This window comes from Ornithorhynchus anatinus, chromosome 8 (assembly GCF_004115215.2).
Source record: "Ornithorhynchus anatinus isolate Pmale09 chromosome 8, mOrnAna1.pri.v4, whole genome shotgun sequence".
Lineage (NCBI taxonomy): Eukaryota > Metazoa > Chordata > Mammalia > Monotremata > Ornithorhynchidae > Ornithorhynchus > Ornithorhynchus anatinus.
The window spans coordinates 35,517,696-35,542,697 of NC_041735.1; the positions used below are offsets into that span (position 1 = coordinate 35,517,696).

Here is a 25,002-nt window from a genome sequence, read left to right on the forward strand (position 1 = left end):
CTTGTGGGATTTAACCCAAGTATTTAGGTGAAAAGAACTACCGTGCAGTGAGAGGTTTCTCTTCAGCTTAATGAAAGCAAGCAAGCGGTTTTCCCCGGCAACCTATTGCGGCCTATCTATAAAGGTGGCAGATATATGTGAGGTATTTATTCCCCATCTCCTTTAAAAACCTATCTTGAATGCCGGCCCAATAAAACTGTTGCATGCACCATTAAGAGTTGTAGTATTGAAATCTTTCTTTAAAGGCGGTGGCACTTGATTGTGTGGTAATGATGACTGAGTAGATAAAAAGTGTAGAACATCTGAAAGAGTTATTTATTTTAGTTTCTGCTCTTTTAGATTAGTGAGTTTGATGATTCGCCACACCATTTACTGACAAAAACTGGTGCCCCCCAAAGTACCCAAAATTTTCTTGGTGCATTTCCCAGTAGGGGAAATGTCAAAATCACGAACCGGCTTTCAGCTAAGAAGAGAGTTAAATGCCAACAGGAAAGCAACGGCAGGCTCCTTGATGGGAATCAGTAGGAACTAGTGATTGTCTGTTCTCACACGGATTACTCTTAACCATCCGGGGACTCATCATCTGGTCTTCGGATCCTTCTCCCTCTACCCGGTTTACTCTAACTACTTCCGGGTTGTGTAGAGGAAAATACAAGGATTAGAAAATCCCAACCTGTCCACTTTGCTACTTGTGGAGAAAAGGGTTGAATTTTTTGATTACTGCACAGTATTGGATCATCTGCGGATGTCAGTCGGTCAACTGTGCTCTCCTTGCACTTTGGTAACAGGAATAATCGAGAATTAGCCGTCGATTAGATAGTACAGATGATTTATATTAATGTCTGTCGAGACTGTAAGCTAGTCTGTAATCTCGTTGTGGTGATGAACGTGGCTACCAACTCTGTTAAATTGTACTCTCCCAAGAGTTAGTACAGTGCTCTGGACCCTGTAAGTGCTCATTAAATACCATCGACGTGTGGCCTTATGAATTTAGGTGATCTCAATGTCCGCTCACTCTGGCAGCCATAATGCACTGTGACGTGTCTCTTGGTGTTTGGCTGGATTTTGTTTCGTTCCATGGAGACCCGATCTTTCAAAGATCAAATCTAAACATTGAAAAATACTTGATTCAGGAAAGAAACCTTCTCGAGAAATGAAAGTGCCATTTTTAGTGATTTAATAAAGGGCAGTAACCAACCCAGGATTACAAATCTTAAGTGACTGTTTTTACACAACCTATAAATTAACCGTATTTCCTGTTCGACGCTGTGAATGAAGCAGACCAACCAGTGACCCACGGAGCTTTCCTGTCCGTGTCTGTCAATCATTCAGTCACTCACTGGTATTTATTAAGCACTTTCTCTGCGAAGAGCACTGTATTAAGCTTTGGGAGAGTACCGTACCACCGAGTTGGCAGGTGCATTCCCTGCTCACAGTGAGCTTATAGTCCAGAGGGTCTTCACAGAGACAGTCCTCTGTGGACTGAAGTATTAACCGTCCCCGTGGCCGTGTTTTCGAAGTTGCCTGTGGAAATCTCCAAGATCTTTGAAATATTTGTTGCCTCTCCCTGCTTTCACGTGCACCTCTGCCGTTCACCTTCAGTAACTGCTTAGGTATCCTACCTCACCCATTCTTCTCACTGAGTCCCAGCATGGGCAGCATCTCAGTGCTGGTGAGCTGACTGCGTTCCATCATTGCGCTGGCGGTGATCCTGTCGTGACATTTGCAGCTGATCATGGCTGGGAGAAGGCACTGATGAGACTAACCCAAAAGGCTGGCCGGCCCTTCTTTTATAGGTCTGGGATTCCCAGCCACGTGGAGAATCGGTCAGTACCCCAGTTAGGGTGAACTTAGTAGGGCGCTCTGCCCACAGTAAGTGCTCAATAGATAAGATTGATTGCCCTTCAGTTTGGTGTGACGTTTCATGGCACTTGGTCCCCAAACTGCCTGGCAATCTCCCAGGGGACATAACTCCAGGCAAAAAAGGAGAAACAGTTCGTTAGTGACATTGATTGAGTGCTTATTATGTACAGAACACTATTTTCAGTGCTTGGGAAACATTTGGGATAGAGTTTTGAGAGGAAAAAAATGGCTGGAATGACTATTAGACTGTAAGCCCATCAAACGGCAGGGACTGTCTCTATCTGTTGCCGATTTGTTCATTCCAAGCGCTTAGTACAGTGCTCTGCACATAGTAAGCGCTCAGTAAATACTATTGAATGAATGAATGAATGAATGACTATGAGTCAGACTGGAAAACAAAATCTCTTCGTCAGCAGTCTTTATTTTTTTAAAAAAATTTTTTATTTTTTCTTTAGTTTGGATGATGTCAAAAACCCACTACATTAGTATTGCTTCCAAACTTTGTGATCTACCCGTCATGGCATTTTACATATATCCCCAATCAGTGGTATTTATTGAACACTTACTGTCTGCAGAGCACTATACTAAGCGCTTGAGAAAGTAAAATGCACCAGCTCCAAGCCTCCTGAGGTACATAATTAGGAAAAGTGTCAGTTTCCGAGATTCGGAACGAGTCTGAAAACATAGCTTTATTTTTATTAGTGATATAGACTGGCATAGGCTATATTGTCCCAAACTCATGCCGCACCTCCACGGGAAGCAGGTGGCCTAGTGGATAGAGTTTGGGCCTGGGAGTCAGAAGGACCTGGGTTCTAATCCTGTTCTGCTACTTGTCTGTGTGACCCTGGGCAAGTCACTTCACTTCTCTGTGCCTTAATTTCCTCATCTGTAAAATGGGGATTAAAGACCGTGAGTCCCATATAAGACAGGGACTGTGTCCAACCGGATTAGTTGGTACCTGCCCTAGCATCTAGAACAGTGCCTGGCATCTAGTAAGTGCTTAACAAATAACTTTTTTTTAAAAAAAAAAAAAAGGGTTTTTGGCTAAACTCTTGCAGAGAAAATAAAGTTTTGATGAGTGATGTCCTTTTACTGAAGTTTGCACGTTCTTTTTCTAGAGCCCCGTGAAGATAAATCAGATCAGCCTGGATGAAAGCGGCGAACACATGGGCGTCTGCTCCGAGGATGGCAAGGTGTGGTCCATTTAGTCCATCACTAACTTCAGGGAAGGCAAGATGCGATGCCTTCTATGCAAACTTTGGTGCTTTCCTGCCTTCACTCAAGGAACCTTGATCATTCTCTTTTGGGAATTGGGATTGACGCCGATTGCTTATAATTAAAGTAAAATATATTTTGCACAAATGGGCCCTAGGAAAAGTAATTACAAGAATGTCAATAATGCGACTGGTATTAAGCTGATTAACAGCTACAGCAGGAAGACATGTCACCTTAATCATTACTACTGTGCCAGTTAGACTTCGGTAGCTAGCTTGCCGTTTCTGCAAGACAGTAGTTTAATGCCTTTCTGCCATAAATCCACAAAATTGGATTTCGTGGGCATGATTTCTGTGGGCCGGCGGTTTTCATTTTCACACCCAAGATATGAATGTTTCCCTTGAATTATAGAATCTTTTGATAAGCAATCATAGTTTATCAGAAGAATAAAGTGTCTTACAACGGCCACATTAAATAAATGTAAAATCAATGTATGTACAGTTTTCAAAAAATCTGGCACCTGCTTTCTCGACCGAGGACATATATCATCTGTGCACTGTGCAACTAACAATTATCAGTGCTTCTTTGCAGTGTCGAGCTGTGACATTTACTAGTCGTGGTGATTGATTTTCCACTTATAAGAATGTCTTTTTTTGTTTTTAAGTCGATGGCAGTCTTCTCTAATGTTGGTTTGCAATGATAAAATTCTCATGCACGGTGTATTTAAAGCCCTTTCTCTAAAATAACACTCCAAGAAGGCAGGTATCGTACATTCAAAGTCATGGCTGAGCCATCTGTATTACTTGCTGAAGAGAATCCAGTTTTTACTAATCTAATTTAGTGTGGTGTTTTTAGTGGTCCTAATCCATCGATCCATTAAAGATGAGTAGATGAAAATGAATGTCAGTCCTCATGATAAAAAAAAAAAAAAAACTGCCAACCCTTTTCCTCTGTACTTATGAGAAAATGAGCATCTCCTCACACGCAGGATGCCAGTTTGTGTATTCAGTCCTAATGGTTTTCTGAGATTTTGATGTTGAAGTCTTTTGAAATAGTAATTGGGACACCAGTGCTTCGCAAAAAGCATTGTCAAATTTTAGAGCACTTTTTAAAAACCAGCAAGACGTCAAAAAAAGATGAGGGAGGAGTTAGCTTGTGCAGTAATTGGCAGGATTATCCCAAGTACTCCAGCATTTTGGTATTCGTGGAGTTTTGAAGAAAAACGATCTATGCTTAAAAGGGGCATTTGCAAGTATCTTCTGGTTCTGTGCTTGACTCTTCAAAGAAGGCCAAGTACTTTGGGCAGGACAGCACAGGGATTCAGTTGAGTCTCTGGAAATATCTTTTATGTCTGTTTCCACCATCTGAGTGTAAACTCCTTGCAGGAAGGGAGCGCACGTCCCTCCTTCATTTTCTCCTTTGCGAGTGCCTAGTACAGTGTGCTTCGCTAAGTGCACACTCAGTGACGCTACTTCTAGACTTCATCCTTTTTTCCTCTTGAGATATTTGTGCTCAAGGAACAGCAATATCAATAAGCTCCACTGTCTGATGGCTCAAGTGGTTTCTGACCACCATACTCGTGGGTGTTCAACTACTTGATCCGTCTGCCGGTTCTGTTAGGCACCAGTCAACATGTCGTCAGGAATTTGGGGAGATTATTTACTTCAGGCTTTTCTCGCATTGCCTCCTGAGCGGGGACAGGCCTTTCACAGGGACTGATCCCACTGGCACTTTTCTTTAAACAGCCGAGGTCTGAAAGGATCTCACCCCAGATTCCTCTGCACCTCTCCGTCTGGACTGTAAGCTCATTGTGGGCAGGAAATGCGTCTGCCATATTGTACTCTCCCAAGTGCAGAGTACAGTAGGCGCTCAGTAAATACGATTGACTAACTGACAGTCAGGGTCTGTACCTCTTGGTGAGAATCCAGCTCATTATAAGTCCTCTAAGTCCATCCCGAGCAGGGTCAGATGGCGAAAGATTTTACTCCCATAACACCCTTTAGGAACTAGTATTGTTCATTTACTCGCCTCACCATGAAAAGCAGCCAGTCTGTTCACAGCCCTTTTCAGATTCAGAGATCTTGACGACATTTTCTCAGTATCAGTGACAGCCAAGCCCCTTAACCGGTCATTTGTCATGTGTTTCCGCAGGAAATTTTTTACCCTCTTGAAGGCATGAGAAGGTTCTTTCACATACAGTGCTTGAAAGAGTAGGACACATAATTTATGTAACACGTGGGTGATAACTTTGTATTAAAAAAAAAAAAAAAAGCAGCAACAGGCTTTCAATTTTGGATGACTGCTCTTACAGTGTTTAATTGATTTTGATGAGTTGTTTCACCTCGGTGACCTGATTAGCTATAGTGCCTCTATAATGTATGGAAGTATTTTTAATTGTTAAAATTTATAAAGCACTGATATCTTGGGTTAAGCAAAATGATGGCAGTAATGAACAGATTTGTTTCCAGCTTTTCAAGTGGTATCAAAAAAACATATTTCCTCTCTATGAAAGTCTTCCTGTGACTGTCTGCAGTCAAAAATGAGTCCTTGAAGTTTTTAAGGAAGCTTTCGTACATGACTGTGAACCAACCAAACTTCAGGCTTCAAATAATTGCTTAACAGTATGGCTCCCGTTGGTGTTCATCAGATGAAACCTGAATTTCTCATGAACAAATCCTCTTTTATGGGGATTGATTTTCAGAGAAGCAAACCTGAGGCAGGTCAGACACAGCTTCTTGCAAAAATGTCCGATGTAACTTTCATCTATTTAAGAATTTTTGTGGTTGAGGGGGGAATTTTGTATCAGATGATGTTAGTCTGAGACCATTCCTGAGTCTCAATCTAATATCGATTAAAGGCTCCTTGAGGGCAGAGATTATGCCTACCTACTCTACTATATTAGACTCTCCTAGGTGTTTAGTTCAGTGCTCTGCACACAGTAAGCCCCCCGGGAAATACCATTATTTAATACTCTCTCACCTCTTGCCACTTTGAGATAGTACAGCCCACCCCTTTATCACTTGGATAGTCGTCTCAGCCCCACAGCCCTTATGTACATATCCTTACGCTCTACCATTTCTCCTATTTCTAATTTATTTTGTTGCCTGTCTTCCCTTCTAGACGGTCAGTTCCTCGTGGGCAGGAACCAACCAAGCGCTTAAGTGCTCTGCACACAGTAAACACTCAATAAATACCACTGATTGATTTATTTTTACAATGAGAGGTTCCCAAGAAGTTCCAGTTGGACCAGACTCATTACACAAATGTAATTTTGTCCTGTCCGCTGAGTGACTCATTCATTCATTCAGTCATATTTATTGAGCGCTTACTTTATGCAGAGCACTGTACTAAGCGCTTGAAAAGTACAATCTGGCAACAGATAGAGACAATCACTAACCAACAACGGGCTCTCAGTCTAGATGCGGGAAGCAGACAAGAAAACAAAACAAGTAGATAGGAATTGATACCATCAAAATAGACAAATAGAATTTTAGATGTATACACATCATTAATAAAATAAAGTAATAAATATGTGCAAATATACACAAGTGCCATGGGAAGTGAAAGGGGGTAGAGCAAAGGGAGAGAATAGGGGCAGTGGGGAGGGGAGGAGGAGCAGAGGGAAAGGGAGGGCTCAGTCTGGGAAGGCCTCCTGGAGGAGGTGAGCCCTCAGTAGGGCTTTGAAGAGGGGAAAAGAGATAGTTTGGCAGATGTGAGGAGGGAGGGCATTCCAGGCGTAAAATGGGGATCAAGACTGTGAGCCTCACCTGGGACAACCTGATTACCCTGTATCTACCCCAGCGCTTAGAACAGTGCTCTGCACAGAGTAAGTGCTTAAATACCGACATTATTATTATTATTAGGTAGGACATGGGCCCAGGGTCGCCGGCGGGATAGACGAGAGGTACAGAGAGGAGGTTAGCAGCAGAGAGGTTGACTGTGGGGGGTGAGCTGTAGAAGGAAAGAAGGGAGATGAGGTAGGAGGGGGCACGGTGATGGAGAGCTCTGAAGCCAACAGTGAGGAGATTTTGCTTCATGCAGAGGTTGATAGGCAACCACTGGAGATTTTTTAAGAGGGCAGTGACGTGCCCAGCGTGTTTCTGTAGAAAGATAATCTGGGCAGCGGAGTGAAGTATAGACTGAAGCCGGGAAAGACAGCAGGATGGGAGATCAGAATGGAGGCTGAGGCAGTAATCCGGTCGGGATATTATGAGAGATTGTACCCTCAAGGTAGCAGTTTGGATGGAGAGGAAAGGGCGGCTCTTGGCGACGTTACGAAGGTGAGACCGGCCGGTTTTGGTGACGGATTGGATGTGTGGCGTGAATGAGAGGGCGGAGTCGGGGACGACACCGAGGTTGCGGGCTCGTGAGACGGGAAGGATGGTCGTGCCATCCACAGTGACGGAGAAGTCAGAGAGAGGAAAGGGTTTGGGAGAGAAGATAAGGAGCTCAGTCTTGGACATGTTGAGTTTTAGGTGGCGGGTGGGCATCCGAGTGGCGATGTCCTGAAGGCAGGAGGAGATACGAGCCTGGAGGGAGGGAGAGAGAACAGGGGAGGAGATGTAGACTTGGGTGTCATCTGCGTAGAGGTGATAGTTGAAGCCGTGAAGGGAATGAGTTCACCAAGGGAGTGAGCGTAGATGGAGAAGAGAAGGGGACCAAGAAGTGACCCTTGAGGAACCCCTACGGTTAGGGGGTGGAGGGATCGGGCGCGGGGGGAGAAGCCCACCGAGGGAGACCGAGAATGAACGGCCAGAGAGATAAGAGGAGAACCGGGAGCGGACCGAGTCTGTGAAGCCGAGGTTGGATGATAATGAGTTGAGGAGAAGGGGACGGTCGACGGTGTCAAAGGCAGCCGAGGGGTGTCGAGGAGGATTAGGACAGAGACTCACTTAGGTTCTAAGATGCTATTTTGGATTTGTATCCTGGGGTGCCAACATTTCATTTGAGTTTGGGGCAAAGCTTTGAGAGGACAGTGAGTGTTTATGAGAACTTATTATGTACAGGGCCCTTTTAGCCTTTGGGAGAGTACGGTATAACTGAATTACCTGCACATTATGGAAGCCAAGCAGCGTGGCTCAGTGGAAAGAGCACGGGCTTTGGAGTCAGAGGTCATGGGTTGGAATCCCGGCTCTGCCACTTGTCAGCTGTGTGACTGTGGGCGAGTCACTTTACTTCTCTGTGCCTCAGTTACCTCATCTGTAAAATGGGGATTAAGACCGTGAGCCCCGCATGGGACAACCTGATTCCCCTGTGTCTACCCCAGCGCTTAGACCAGTGCTCTGCACGTAGTAAGCGCTTAACAAATACCAACGTTATTATTTTCAGCTTCGGTGCCACACGACACAAAAAATCCAGCACCTTCAAAATCTGATCCTTTTGTCTTTAGCTTCGGCAGCCGTCAGAGAGAACATAAGCCTTTTTTAGTTCTGTGCCTGTGTCTTCAGTGTGTATTTTTTACCCAATTTCCCCATTAGTTTTTAAGATGCTTGAGGGCAGAGACCGTATCTTTAGTGTTGATTGTCCTCTCTCAAGTGCTCCTTACAGTACGCCGAACACAGTTTGTACTCAGATACCCCGACGATGAGAATGATAACCTGAATGAATCTGTTTTGTACCGATAAATGGGAGTATTTTGCATGGCGTATTCCACACTCACTTTTCTTATTGCACCATTGAATTTGCTTCCAGAATCAGGAGCTCCAGGAAATTGCCTTGCCTTTTCTGAAAAGCCCCCCGTTCTTTTCCTTTCTGTACAACCCCCCCCCCCCCCCCCCAGACCACAGTGCACATCTGCCAGGACTTCAGTGGTTCCACAGTTAGCTGGCAGAAAAGCAGGATGTTTGGCAGTCATTTGCATGTGAATTAAAAGACCGTTCACCCTGAAGTGAATATTTTCAGGTGGAAACTCTGCCACTTGGCGGCTCTTATGACTCTTGGTTCTTTACAAGATATTGGAAACTTGCCGTCTTTTCTCTGGGTTTTTTTCCCCAAAGGCAGCAGAAGCCATTACCATTCAACAAGACTTTTCTACAGCACGGGAAGTAGAGAACTGCGTCCGTTGCCCCTTCAAAAGCCAAGTGTCTTCAGCCACTTATTCTGGTGGCCCATAGCATTTTTCTTTACCTGGATTTTCTCCTATATTTCTCCATGCTACTTTCCCAAGCTCTTAGTAGAGTGCTCTGTACGCAGTAAGTGCTCAGTAAAACTGTTGAACGAATGAATGAATATGCCAAGCACCTTACTAAGCACTGGGGTAAATACAAGATAATAATTTTGGACACAGTCACCGTTCCACTGTCCCAGTCTTAAAAGGAGAGAGAATAAGTATTCCTTTCTCCCTCCTCCCTCAGAGGAAACTGAGGCACAGAGAACTTCAGCGACTTGCCCGTGATCACACAGCAGACAAGAGGCGGGGCCGGAATTCGATTCCAGGCTCTCTGACTTCCAGGCCCCTTTGGACTAGGCCTGCTGCTTCCCTGACGTAAGACTCATTTCTAGTAAGGCGAAGTTCAAATCTTGTTGAATGTTGGAGATCTGCTTTTATTTAAGGCATTACTTTCAATAAAAAGTTCTAAAATGGGCAGTGATCATCTGCCGGGCCAGGGACCAAATGGTTCTAATCACTTGGCTTAGGCCAAAACATCCAGCTTCACTTTCCACTGGAATTTCCTGTGGAAGATCATTTGTCGGGAAAGTCAGTTCTCACCAGCAGGAGATTCCCCTGCATCTCGCCAGGCGTGGGCTTCCCAATCGATCGATCAATCACTGGTATTTCTCGAGTACTTCCCGCGGGCAGGGCACTGTACTAAGCCTTTGGGCGAGGACAGTGTAAAAGAGTTGACAGGCACATTCCCTGCCCACAAGAAAAACATCGTCGCCTAGTGAATAGAGCACGGGTCTGCGAGTCAGAAGGATCTGGGTTCTAGTCTTGGCTCCACTACTTATCCGCTGTATGACTTTGGGCAGGTCTCTTAACTTCTCTGTGCCTCAGTTACCTTGTCTGTAAAATAGGGATTAAGACTGTGAACTCCATGTGGGACAGGGACGGTGTCCAATCTAATTTGCTTCTATCCATCCCAACGCTTAGAACAGAGCCTGGTACATGGTAGTCATTTAGTCAGTCAGATTTATTGAGTGCTTGACTGTGTGCAGAGCACTGTACTATGCACTCGGGAGAGGACAGTGTAACACCAAACCGACACATTCTTCTCCCACTACGATCTGACAGCCTAGAGGAGGCTGTAAGCACAGTAAGCACTTGTTACTGTTGTTGGTGTTATTATTACTATTATCATAAATTATGGCTACGTACATCATGGCCCTGCCCTGGGTAGCTGAAGGAGCCTTCTTCCTGTGGCAGTGGCTGCCGTGGGTGGGAGCTCAAAGAGATTTTTGAAAACCTCGATTCATCCAACGGGATGTTGCTCTGCCGTTCTCTCTTGGCTTGTTTGCCGTAAAATTCCAGGCAGGTGTGTGTGTGTGTTGGGGGTGGCGGGGGGAGGAGATTGAAGAGGGAATGGGAAATATTTTTCAAAAGGGGCAGGCTTCACCCCCCCATCAGCTGCCCCTCTGAATCTGCCACATATTCCAGAACTCATGACTTAATAGCTTCTGATAGTCTCACCTTCCATTTCCAGTTCATTCCTCTTTATGATTGTACTATTTCGTCTTTATTATGCATTCACAATTTTCCAGGAACATTCATCACTTGCCATTCATATTACGTTTACGCCATTACTCGGGTACCAGACTTCTGGTGTCTATCTATTCATTTACCATTACATCAATCTTTTACATCAGATGTGTAACATCGGTAATTCACTCCCATATACCCTTCAGTGGAGTAAAATGGGGCATATTTTGTTTTCGGATCTTTATGAAAACCAATCAATCGTATTTATTGAGCGCTTACTTATGAAAAAGCAATTTCCATGTTTTGAGTATTTGTTGCTTACCTTCCATATATGCAAATGACGAATTTCCTTCTAATGACGAGCAATGCAAAGCAGTCCATCTTTGGTTACAAGCATCTTCATTCCAACTCTGTTATATTCTACTCTTCTACTCTCCCTAGCATTTTGTACAGTGCTCTGCACACGGCGCTCAAGAAATACGACTGATTGGTTTACTGCGTCCTCCATTTGTTTTAGTGTGCCCTGGCATTCGCTTTGAAATTCTCCCTGTTTTTCGCACTATCAGTGCTCATTTTAAATACTCGGGTTTCCTTCTCCTCATCATTTATCGTGTTCCCTGCCGGAGATCTTTCTGGCGAGAGTCACCGACGTGAGAGATTTCACCCCAAATCAGAAACGTTTTGCAAGGAATCCTAGGAAGAAACTGCACTCTAGACAGGGTAAGCACATTCCTGATTGTAAACTTAAATAGGTGGGTTTTAGAAGAATTTAACCCTCTTGCTCTTTCCGTGAACTCACACATTGATGGATGTAACTTCAGCAAGCTGGCTGTTCTAGTATTTATTGATTTCCACCACTGAAATTCAGGTGTTACAAACCCCTCCTGCCTTCAACCCACTTTGCAGAATCTGCCCTGATCAATCTCCTCAACCTTCTCCAGAGGAAAATAAAACCCCAGTGTTTTTGGTTTGTTGGTTTTTCTTTCCATTTTTAACCTTTCCTCTACTAGGATTCTGGTGTTCCCCACCAATTGTGGCAATCGAATCTACTTTCTGTTATGTACCTTCTGGCTGAGAGCCACGAGTGGGGGAGGTGAGACAGGAAGTAAAACTCGTTGACAGGAGGCACTCTAAGGAATTGTGTGTCAGTGCAACTTAAAAGAGTTTTGCCCTAAACTGGTCAACGTTGCCCAACGGTACATTATGAATTGGGTCTTCAAACAGGGAATACATCTACTAGACCTCCCCCTCAACTGCAAAAAAAAATAACAACGAGGATGGATTTTGAGCTGAGGAAGAAATCCCTCCTCCCAGATCCACGGTTACGGTGGACTCTGCAGATCCAGCTTAGTCGGATAGAATCCTTAGCTTTGATAACATTTCTGTCTATTTGATTTAGAAAGATTAGGCTAAGTCAATTGAGCAAAGGAAACCGAAAGTCCCTGTGGTGTCTGTAAAAACCCTAATTGTCAGAAAGTCCCACTGGCCCAACGAAATGGTTTTCATGAGTTTCATAATGGTCGTGAAAAAAGGCCTTGGAACTATGAAGTGTTCTGTGTTTTCTAATGACTGTATGATGTGTCATCTGTATGATGTGTCGTCGTGACCTTGGCCATCCGGAAAGTAGAGTGAAGTTTGACCGACTCTATCCATTTGAACCCTTTTAGGTGCAGGTGTTTGGATTGTACTCCGGAGAAGAATTTCACGAAATATTTGACTGTCCCATTAAAGTAAGTAGAGAGTTCATTTCCTTTGAAGGTGACTTCATCTTTCCCATAGTAACACAGGCATTGTTATGATCATAAAACTAGCCCCCCAGCCCACTCCTAAAGCTAAATTCATAGGAATATTACAAGCTTCTCTGGGCACAGCGAGCCACACTGCAGAATGGTTGGTGCCATTACAATATAGACATTTTAGAGTCGTCAGATCAATCGAGTTAGCCTTCTCACTGGAAGAGGCAGCTAAATGCGTGCATTTTTACGGTGGGGAGGGAAGAGAAGAGCAGGTAAGAGCCGTGGCTATGTTTTGTGAAGTTATCCGGGTCCTTTGAATCATTCCTGAATAGAGAACCGCTTTTCTATCCTTCCTCTAAGTAGAAGGGTATGTCTGGGTTATTTTTTGAGGACACTATCCAGTTTGGAAGTCACTGCAGTGCTCTCAATTGGGGTTTGAACCCTACAAACCTTGGAGAATTGGGAACTTCCAAAAGTCACCGGGAACCTCTAAGGGGATTGGGAGAACCTATCTATGGAAACCTAGACAACTCAATGGGAGAGAAAGGGGCAGAATTCAGCTCGTTAATCATCGCCCGATTCCCGGACACAATCTCTGCTGCTGTCTTCTCACCCCTCAGTAGCCGTTTCACCATTCAGGCTTATCCACCGGCATTTTGTTGGGGCGAAAGGCAAGTGACGCCACTAGGTTTCTCCGCTCAACTGCATGGAGGCCTCTGTTGTACATGGGAGAATGTCTTTCGGGAGGAAGGGAGACTTGGGTCCTTTCAACTGCCTTAAAGGCTGTAAGTTCCCTATGGGCAGGGATCACGGCTACTGACTCTGTGGAACTGTACTTTTCCAAGCACTTAATACCGTGCTCTCAGCCCTCAGTAAATGCCACTGCTCAATGGATTGATTTAAATCTACCTGTGGAGGTGGCGTAGCACTGTCGCAAATGAGTGACAACTGCATCTTTTCCTTTACAGATTATTGCCGTTCACCCTCAGTTTTTGAGATCCCATTGCAAGCAGTTTGTAACAGGAGGGAAAAAAGTAAGTACTTAGAATCCGCGTGGCCTAAAGCTTAAATCTCTTGTCATTCCCTTCTCTTCCTTGTGGAACTTGATATTTTCAGGTAGATTCTCTATCATCAGGGCCTGAATTTGTCAAGGTTTTACCTGCTTTCACCCTAATTTCTATTACCCAGTCTATATTTAAGATATTCACACTAACTCGCCGTATGCTTTTTCTGCTACAGAATGACCTGGAGCCCTGCTCTGCCACCCTCCTCTCTCATAACCTTTTTCGCCCACTTGCTTCTGGTCCTTCCTCTTCTTTTTCCTCTCTCTTCGCTAGCTAGCCTCCCACCTCAAGGCCCAAGCCAAAAGAACAGCTTCCGGTGGGTTGGGAACGAGGGAGAAGAGGGAGAGGATCTTGGCACTAGTGCTGAGTGCAGAACCTCCTGCTGTTCCCTCTGCTCTTCAACCACCCATGGCTCCATCTATAATAATAATGATGATAATAGTAATAATAATTGTGGTATTTCTCAAGCAGGCACGGTACTAAGCACTGGGGTGGATACAGGCAAATCGCGTTGGACACAGTCCCAATCCCATGTGGGGCTCACAGTCTCAATCACTGTGAGCCCACTGTGAGCAGGGATTGCCTCTTTTTGTTCTTGAATTGTACTTTCCAAGTGCTTAGAATAGTGCTCTGCACACAGTAAGCGCTCAATAAATACGATTGAATGAATAAATGTGGCGGAGCCGCGATTAGAACCCGTGTCCCTCCGACTCCCAGGGCCATTCTCTATCCACTAAACTTGAAAGCGAATAGAAATTCCTCCGCCTTCAATTTAAACTATACTCGCTCATAATCATTGGCGACATCCAGCCAAGCCCCATTGTCAGTTTACACATAGTCAGGCATTTCAGGCAAACTAGGAGGAGGTCACCGAACCATGAAATTTCCCCACCGGATTAGAGGAGGTCTGCTAACTTGTGGAATGCCTGGGTTTGCTCTGCTCTGAGTATATTCTCACCACCAACGCTTATATGTCCCCTCGTGAAAGCGGTCACGGAAGCGTTTCCCGATTAGACAGAAGTGATTTCACTATTTAGAAAGCACAGCATGAGAGAACATAAGCTCCCAACAACAAAGTTAGAGCTTCTTAGTGCTAGTGAGCATGTTGGGGGAAGAGAAGCTGGGAATTCATAGAAACAAGGAATTTCTGGCAGGTGGTGGTGAAATTACGCGGATACACCTGATGCTGAACAGGAGAAAACATCGGGGATTTAACACATCCCTTTGATTATCTCTGATTACTTGACAGGTTGTTATATATTCAGCCCTCCGTGAGCGAGTATGCCGATTTCCAGTGCGTGCCTATTTCTGGTTCCCCCTGTACGGTTCTCCTGGAACACGTCGGCCCGCACACGTTGTTCAGTGCATGATGCAGAGTAATTAACTGCGCGTAGCCACAGTTAAGAGCCTGGTTCATCGCGGTAAAAGAGAATGAAAGAAAAACAGATGGTAATTAAAACTCTGCACTTGGGACTTAAAACAGCACCACCACCAAGAACAGCCACACACTTCACAAAAATCACACCTCGAAGGAAATTTGAAAATATGTTGTGGGAGGGATATTTAAGCCAAGCGGTATATTGGAGTTGAAGTACGGCCCATTCTTTCGTTCAAGTTTGGCTGGAATTTATAATTTAGCTGATTCCTCTTTAAAGGCAGCTTCAGGAATTGTGCAGTCTGTATGGAGCCATTATATTCCTTCCTATTTATAATTATGAACTTCTTAAAACCTGGAGTATGTAAATATGTGCTGATGTATTTAGGGACTTGTAAAATTCAGACTATTGACCCCAGGATTATTGACGGATTTCTTCAGATCCATTAAGGTTTATTGTGTAAATATGTATTTAGTGAGTTGTAAAAACCTGTGTTTACCCAATAAACCATAATGACCTCTCTGCAGACTGTCAAATAATTAGACATTTTCAAAATGCCTATTGGCATGATGCATTCGTGACAGATCATAATAGCGTCCCTTATTGAATATGGGTGACATCTTTCAGAACATCATGGAATCTTTTTTGGTCTGTGTAGAGGAAAAAAAAAAATTATCAGTTTTTTTAGTGGGATAGCAAACTCATCTAATGGCTGAGGATGATTAAATGTCTCTTAATCTGCAAGAACCTAATTTAGCAATTTGAGAGTCGTTAAAAAAAAGAGAAGGTTGAATGAGGAGGATAGCTGCAGGAGGAGACCTCCTTCCAGACTGAAACTGTGCACGTCAATTTTTGGAAGTACAGTGATTTCCCCCTGAGTTATTGCCTTATACCCTCCCCCCAGATGAAAAGTCTCAGAGCTCCTCTTGGCATAATCTCAAATGTTCTACAGCTGGTAGTTATAGATCGAGAGGGGAAAAATTACTCAGCACAATAAGTTTTGAGAACAGGATTTTGGGTAGATGTTGTTAACCCAGCAACAGTAATATTCTGTAAATAGCAGACAGCTCCCATTAAGAGCAGGTAGTGGATTTTAGAGGAAAAAAAATTAAAAAATAAATGAGAATGCTGAATAGCGGGGACTGCATGACCTTCTGCTTTTAAGGATGGGTTTAATCCAAAACAAAAAACAAAAACCAGGGTGGAAACTAGATAAGTGGGACTAATAAAGGTGTTTCTTAACCCTAAAATACAGTTCTCTCCCTGCAGACCGACAGCTAAATGAACATTTTAGAATTGGGTAACAATCCCCAGTAAGCAGTGGGTTAAAATGGCAGGAGACTTGAGAAGGGAGATGGCAGATGTTGCATTATAATTCATATTTATTGAACACCTACTGTGTACAGAGCACTAGACTAAGCGCTTGGGAGAGTGCAGTATAACAATAAACTTACCCATCTTTCTAAAGAGTTGGAAAATTTGCTAATTTTTCACCTCAAGTTTGGATTAATGCCAACCACAAAAGGGGAGGAAAAAAAGCCAGTTATTAGAAGTGCATTTCACAATAGTTCTACAGAAGCCAGCATGGAAAAAGCAAGCCTGGATGAGTGGGTATTTCTCTTTGGGCATGTCATTCCCTTTCTAAAAGTTTAGCTTCTAGAGCACTAAAGATGAATCCTTCCCCACTTGGGAACCCAAAAGGAGATGTTTCTATGAGGCGTAAACTTTTGTTTTACTTTTTAAGGTAACTTTTTAGTGCCTGAATGCCAAGGCTGGAATTTTGACTGCCGCTGCTTGCTTGTTCTGAATTCTGTTTTGTTTCTAAGGTTGGGAAAAAAGAAACGAGAAACCAAACCCTTCTTACGGCGAGATAAGCAAATTCTCTTGTTCACCGCGCTGGCTCTCCAGTGGTTGTGTGTAGAGCTGATATTTGAGTTACCTCATATGTGGCAGGATTTTCATTACCGTCTAGACTTTTTCTGCAGATATACCGTATCTTGGTTTCATTCATTCATTTGTATTTATTGAGCGCTTGCTCTGTGCAAAGCACTGTGCCTGGGAGAGTACAGTATAACAATAAACAGACACATTTGGTTTTGTAAGAAAACAACTTTGATTTTGGAATGCGTCAAAATGAGCTTCATAATTAATGGTTGTGGCATTTGGACAAATGATTAAATTGCCAGTGCATATTTAGAAAAAAGTCAATTATTTGGGATATCCCCCGAGAGAAAGATACCTGATGTCAAGTGCTGAAAATTGTCAGTGGCCACTCAATAAACATCAAGAAGTCCACTTTCAATTTGGATGTCCTCACCGTAAGTGGATTGCTTCCATGATAAAAGACGTAATAATAATAATGTTGGTATTTGTTAAGCGCTCACTACGTGCCGAGCACTGTTCTAAGCGCTGGGGGAGATACAGGGTAATCAGGTCGTCCCACGTGAGCCTCACGGATAATCCCCATTTTTCAGATGAAATAACTGAGGCCCAGAGAAGTGAAGTGGCTCGCCCACAGTCCCACAGCTGACAAGTGGCAGAGCCGGGAGTCGAACCCATGACCTCTGACTCCGAAGCCCAGGCTCTTTCCACTGAGCCACGCTGCTCTACTTTCAGGGTGCCTGGAGTCTCAGAGAGAAAAACAAGGAGACGCACTTGCACATGTACAGTAGGCAAAAAAATAAGAGTGTAGATACAGAGAATAAAAATGAAAGTAGCCAATACTTAGAGACACAGAAATGTTTATATTTATTTATGTAAATATGTATATCTTGTAAGCTCCTTGAGGGCAGGGACCAGGTCTACCAAGTCTCTTACTCTCCCAAGTGCTTAGTAGAGTGCTCTGCATCTGGTCAGTGCTCAATAAATGCTATCCATTTACATGGGATAAGTGTGGCTAACTAGATGATAGAACCAGGCAGGTGGAAATCAAATTAAATATTTTTTTTCGAAGGGGTGACTTTTTTTTAACTTCCAGAGGACTTTGAAGATGCGGAAGGAGGTGATCTGGTGATTTTCGAGGAAGGTGGGAGTGTCATGTAGAAGTGTGAACAGCTGTTCGGTGATACGAGAGCCGTGGAGATGCTTGTAAAATGTGGATCTCAGAACTGCAATAAGTTTACCTAAAACAAGTAGAGAGGTTGTCGACTCAACTACTAGCCAGGATTCGTTCACCATAGATAAACTTTGAGCCTTTTAAAGAAGAAAATCAATAGGAGAACCATCTCTGGTGATGTAAATATTTTACTGTCAGTTTTATTTAACCACCTGGAAGGGGATTTTAGAGGCTCCTTTTGGAAGATATATCTGAATTTCTAGACATCACCTCTTTCTTCCATTTGCAGATTTTTGACTGTCTCTGTAGATCAGTAGTTCTCCAATAAATCCGAGAGCCAGCCAGTGGGAAATACAGATCTCAGTCCTTCACCTCTCTTCCTCATTAAATTAGTGTCTTTACCAATAGGCTCGAGATCTGAATCTTTTTGTGGGTAGGAAGGGATATCATAGGTCACATTATTTAGCCTCAAACAGGGCTGCATCTAAGCTCTTTGGGCAATTTGGGTGCTATAATCTCAAAGTTGCATTTCTGGAAAAGGAGGAAGTTTCTGGAAAGAAGAATCTGGGGCCCAGCTTCTAGCCGATTCCACCAGCCTCACCGTTACCCAAACAGAGTAGATCTACCAATCTCAAATTATCTAAATGCTTATACTTCCAAAAGCTGAGGGAAATTCGTCTTGGAGCAAGGAGAAGATAATTTTAAAGATACAAATATTTGGCATTGTTGACGGATACCACATTCTGGCAGATTAAGGTTTGGGGAGATTTTTTCCAAGCCGCCTTCTGAAAGTAGGACTGTGGTAAAGCATTGTTCTGACTGAAACACTGGCTCAGTCAGTGGTGGCTTTTGAACGTTTACTGTGGGCGGAGGACTGGACTAAGTGTTTGGGAGTAGACAATGGAGGTGGCTCTTTCAAGAGCTCCTCGTATGTACTGAATAATAATAATAATAATAATGTTGGTATTTGTTAAGCGCTTCCTATGTGCAGAGCACTGTTCTAAGCGCTGGGGTAGATACAGGGTAATCGGGTTGTCCCACGTGAAGCTCACAGTTAATCCCCATTTTACAGATGAGGTAACTGAGGCACAGAGAAGTTAAGTGACTCGCCCACAGTCACACAGCTGACAAGTGGCGGAGCCGGGATTCGAACCCATGATTTCTGACTCCCAAGCCCTTGCTCTTTCCACTGAGCCACACTGCTTCTCCAGTGTGCTTCACCATCAAATCCATACTGTTGATTTGATGAAAGCTCCATCTCCCAATTAAAACCACTTTGAAACCTCTGTAGGTAATCTAATAATGATAATATGGTACTCGTTATGCGCTTACTATGTGCCAAACACTTCTAAGCACTGGAGTGGATACAAGCTAATCAGGTTGGACACAGTCCATGTCCCACATGGGGCTCACACTCTAAATCCCCACTCATCGTGGGCAGGGGATGTCTGCTTATTATTTTCTACTCTTCCAGGCGTTAAGTACATTGCTGTGCACACAATAAGCGCTCAGTAAATGCGGTTGAGTGAATGAATTTGGCAGATGAGGTAATTGAGGCACAGAGAAGTGAAGTGACTCGCCCAAAGTCACCCAGGTCCTTCTGGCTCCCGGTCCCATGCTCCATCCACTCAACCCCGCTGCTTCCCCACTGAGTAGAGGGAGTAAAATTTGACAGACGTCTTCATGAGCGTGTGCGGTCCTTTTTTTTTTTTTTTCCCTCCCTCCCAAAGATTAAAACAATTACTGGAGAATGTCCTTCTATTTCAGACAGGCCAGATGAAGAAAATCTAGGCTGTGCCTCTGAATCATTTGATCAAAGGGATTCATTTTCACTTCAGCTGCTAACCGGGGGTTGAGTAGTGGGACGGATGAATGTGTCACCTGGATGCTAGGCCTCAACCGTACTAACTGGCAATTAACTAATCGGCCATTAACTTTATGTCCATTCTGTGTTGCCATCGTGTCTGTCCTTTGAGGGTGGCCGCATTCTTCCGCCCGGCGCTGGCTGGGTAGGTAGGGATCAACCGGCTGGCAGTTGGTGGGGAGGGGACCAGACTTCTAAGAGGGAACCCTTCACTAGAGGTTAGTACCATGGCAAATTTGAGTGAGAGGATGATACTCAAATCGGGCCCTGCCGTGGCAAATTCCTGTCCCCGAGGAGTAACTGGGACTAGGATAAGCGTCTTTACCTGAGCTTTGAGGTTCTGCCCCTCGGTGGGTTTTGTGCTAGCCCTTCCAGCATTTCATCTAATAGTAGTAACAATAATAATAATATTTGTGGTACTTGTTAAGCACTTACTATGTGCCAGGAACTGTACTAAGTGCTGGGGTGGATACAGCAAAATCAGGTTGGGCCCAGTCCCTGTCCCACATTGGGCTTACAGTCTTACCCTCACATTTTATAGATGAGGGAACCGAGACACACCGGAGTGAAGTGACTTGCCTAAGCCCACACGGCAGACAAGTGGCGGAGCCGCGATTAGAACCCATGACCTTCTGACTCCCAGGCCCATGCTCTATCCACTACGCCATGCCGCTTCCACCAAAGACAGAAGACTTTTCCTTTCTAGATCCTGGAAAGACCTAAAATGCCCCCAGGGACCAATCCCTGGGGAGGAGAAAGGGAAGACCAATTCCATCTCCTCTCCCATCCCAATTCCTGGACAACAGGTCAGCTGATCCAGTGGGTTTCCATTCCTTTGTAGTAGTAGGGGTTGAGGCATTTACTGAGCGCTTACTTAGTGTGGTGACCTATGCTGAGCGCTTGGGAAGTACAGAGTGATAAAGTGACATGTTCCCTGTGCTCCAGGAGTTTACGCCCTAACGGTACTTATGTTTGTGAACGGTCATCTGCTTAGGAAGGTGTTATAAATCTATGCCCTTCTGAACGTTATGTCTTGTTTCTGTCCGTCTGTTTCCCCCGATTAGACTGTAAGCCCGTCACTGGGCAGGGCTTGTCTCTATCTGTTGCCGAATTGTCCATTCATTCATTCATTCATTCATTCAGTAGCATTTATTGAGCGCTTACTATGTGCAGAGCACTGTACTAAGCGCTTGGAATATCCAGTTCGGCAACAGATAGAGACAATCCCTGCCCGGTGACGGGTTTACAGTCTAATCTGGGGAGACGGACAAAAACACGATAAATAGAATCAAGGGGACGTACGCCTCTTTAACAAAATAAATAGGGTAATACCCAGTGCTCTCCACGTAGTAAGCGCTCAATAGATACTGTTGAATAAATGAATGAACCTTATGGGAAAATGCAAGAACGTCTAATGTCTCCATTTCAGTGTAACCTAGAAACAGACCGAATGGTCCGGTGTTTTTTGTTCATTAGCCCAGGGGTGTTTCTTTGCCCAAGTTCCTGTATTTCCTGTGAGGAAATCTAGGTAATCTGTCTCATTTCCACCCCGGCACCACAGTGAGCTTCTCTCCATCGCCCGCTTCTTCTCTCTTACGCTCTCTTCATTTCCCGTGTCCCGATCCCTCCCTCCATCCCCGTGCCATCTCTACACTGAATGATGGGCAGAGTTTCAGAGCTGACTGTGTTTTGTGCCAGTCGTATCAGTTTGAGAAGCAGCGTGGCATAGAGGATAGAGCAGAGGCCTGGGAGTCGGGGTCTTGAGTTCGAGTGTCGGCTCCTCCACTTTGCTGGGTGGCCCTGGGTAAGTCACTCCGCTTCCCTGGGCCTCGGTTTATCTGTAAAATGGGGATTGAGACGGTGAGCCCCATGTGGGCCATGGACTGTGTCCAACCTGACTAGCTTGTATCTACACCAGCACTTAGTACAGAGCCTGGAACAGAGTAAGCGCTTAACAACTACCATTGTAAACAAGTATTTAAGCGGCACTTTACGGGTGGAAAGTGCTGGGAAAGAGTATATAATAAGGAATTAGATACGGGCCCTGTCCCTGTTGGGGCTCACAGAGTTGTCTGCCCCGTTTTCTCAGTTACCTCATCTGTAAAATGGGGATTAATATTGTGAGCCCCATGCGGGACGGGGACCGTGTCCATCCCGATCTGATCGTATCCACCCCAGCACTTAGTACAGTGCCTGGCACATAGGGAACACTTAACAAATACCGTAATTACTATTATCGTTTACCGAGTGCCTCCTATGGGCAGAGTCCTCCACCAGGTATTCAGAGCATATGACACAAGTAAAACACACGTGGCTTCTGCCCTCCACAGTCTAATAAATTAATTAGAAGTTAGGGAGATTCGGATTGTATACGTACAGTGGGAACAAGCGGAGAAATCATTGATAAGATGAGGGAAAAACAAAAGGAAGCAAGACAGGAATCAATAAAATAACTTTTTGAGTATGGATACGAGCATTAAGCGTAGCTGATGGGCCTCTGTGGACAGGAAATGTACCTCTGTTGTACTGTAGTCCCACTAAAACGTAAGCTCCTCGAAGACGGGGATTGTATTTAGCAACTCTACTGTAGTGTACTCTACCAAGCACAGAGAAGCAGCGTGGCTCAGTGGAAAGAGCCCGGGCTTGGGAGTCAGAGGTGATGGGTCTGAATCCCGGCTCTGCCACTTGTCAGCTGTGTGACTGTGAGCAAGTCACTTCACTTCTCTGTGCCTCAGTTACCTCATCTGTAAAAAATGGGGATTAAAAAATGTGAGCCCCACGCGGGACAACCTGATGACCCCGTACCTACCCCAGCGCTTAGAACAGTGCTCGGCACATAGTAAGCGCTTAACAGATACCAACATTATTACTAAGTACAGTCCTCTATACACAGTAGGTGTTCAATAAATCCGATTGATTCATAGGATGACCTGACCAGAAACCTGGGGTTTAGTCGGGGAATATCCTGCCTGCTTCTTTTGTAGTAATAGCACAGTGTTGCCTAGTGGATAGATAGGGGCCTGGGAGTCAGAAGGACCTGGGTTCTGTTCCCAGCTCTGCCACTTCTCTGGTCTGTGACCTTAGGTAAGTCACTCCGCTTCTCTGGCCTTCAGTTCCCTCATCTGTAAAATGGGCATTAAGACAGTGAGCCCCATGTGGGACATGAGCTGTGTCCAACCTGATTGGCTTGTATCTACACCAGTGCTCAGTACAGAGCCTGGAACATAGTAAGCACTTAATAACTACCATAAAAAGAAAGTATTTAAGCAGCCCTTTATGTATGGAAAGCTGGGAAAGAATCTAGAGTAGGGAGTTAGATATGGGCTCTGTCCCTCTTGGGGCTCACAGAGTTGTCTGCCCCATTTTCTCTCCTGATTCCAGTTGTAATTCACCCACGGTTTAATCCCAGGCAGTCGCATAGATGGTCTGGCTACCGTTTCTCCTGGAGGACGTGAAAATCCACCGGGTCCTGTGGGGAACTCACTGAGACGGAGTGAAGTGTAATGCTATAGCCCAGTCATTGTCTTAAGTAAGCTCTTTAAACCCAGCTTCGACTGTATTTTGAAAGAGTAATCGATTTGTATTTCCTCCCTTTGATACCGCCGCTGTCATTCATCATCCTTTCTAATGCAACGTCTCGGGATCCCCCTCTCATCGTTTAAGGTGAAGACTATGTGTGTTTAAGTCAGGGGATGAGTATTTATCATGGCCCATTAACTCCAGCTCTGATTGGTTAAATGTTAGGGATTTTTTTTTTTTTTTTTTTTTTTCTGAAATGCATTTTTGTCCAGACGGGGTCCGGTTTTCCTTAGCAGGAAGCCGTGGAAAATTAATCCTAGGAAAGAGCGATCCAGAGATATGCACGGATACAGCAAGGAGCATCCATCCAAAATGTCACATTGTTTCTCTAAAGAAGGATGCTATTCTCGTTTGGGCTTGTGGGAGCCAATCCCTCAGGATGCACTTCAGAAACAAAAATGGAAATTTGGGGGTTTGAGGGTGAGGGAGACCAAAGGCTCCTGACTGCGGTATATAATTGTCTATTTTACAGGCAAATTAGGCATGAATTTCAACTGTTGGAGCGGACTGTTTGAAAAGACCATTTCTTTCATTAAATTACTCCTAGAAAAACTGTGCTTGACCCCCTCATAAAATTCACCAATTGCATTGTCATTGAACTTCTGGAAAAGAAGAGGCACAAGCCCCTTCTCAGATCCTCTTTTTGGTGGGGTTTTTTTGGTTATGTTTTGTGTTGTTTTAATGGTATTTATTTAGCATTTACTATGAGTCAGGCACTGTACTAAGCACTGGGGTAGATGTAAACCTGTTTAGGTTGGACCTAGTCCCCGTCCCTCATGGGTTTACAGTTTTAATCCCCAATTTACAGCTGAGCAACAGAGAAGTGAAATGACTTGCCCAAGGTCACACAGCAGACAAATGGCAGAGGTCCTTCTGACTCCCACTGGGCCACGCCGCCTCTCCTGCTGTGGTTAAATTTCTGTTTGAATTCAGTATCACTGAATTTGCTTTTCAGAAAGGAGCGATGAAAAATAGAACAGCCTTCCCTAATCCAGATTATCGCCCCTCGGTGATCACATCCTTCACCATCCAACCAAGAAATGCAAATGTGACGCGTAGTACATCTGCACACAACAAGTGCTCAAATACAGTTGATTGACTGACAGATGAATACAAGGAACAGGGAGAAGCATGCGCGCGGGGCAGGAAGGAAAGTGAGAGGAACAGGTGCTAACGGAGAAAGAAAGCCCACCAACCCAGGGAGGGAAATGAACAGAGGCATGGACAAGGAAACGGAGAAAGGAAGCTCCTTGAGGGTAGGGAGGATGTCTGTCGTAGACGAAGGAAGCGGTGCGGCCTAGTGGAAAGAGCACAGCCTGGGAGTTAGAGGATCTGGATTCTGATTTTGGCTCCGCCGTTGGCTGTGTGACTTTGTGTTAAGCAAGTCGCTTAAATTCTCTGTGCCTCAGTTACCTCATCCGCAAAAGTGGGGATTAAGGCTATGAGCCCCATGTGGGACATGGACTGTCCGACACAATTACCCAACCTACCCGACGTAGCACACAGTGCTTAACATATACCATTAAAATAGAAACAAACAAAAAACCTCTAAGAGAATCAGCGTGACCCAGAGGATAGAGCACAGGCCTGGGCGTCAGAAGCACCTGGGTTTTA

The 25,002-nt window shown here is 44.5% G+C and overlaps 1 protein-coding gene across 2 annotated transcripts in view; it reads left to right on the forward strand.

The window, feature by feature from the left end:
• Positions 1-25,002, forward strand: part of VPS41 (VPS41 subunit of HOPS complex) — a 150,596-nt gene that overhangs the window by 51,049 nt on the left and 74,545 nt on the right. For both annotated transcript variants that reach the window (XM_029070448.1, XM_039912825.1), the window contains exons 4-6: positions 2,982-3,056; positions 12,382-12,444; positions 13,419-13,484. In XM_029070448.1, coding sequence (XP_028926281.1) covers positions 2,982-3,056; positions 12,382-12,444; positions 13,419-13,484 — 204 coding nt within the window. The remainder of the gene's footprint in view (positions 1-2,981; positions 3,057-12,381; positions 12,445-13,418; positions 13,485-25,002) is intronic.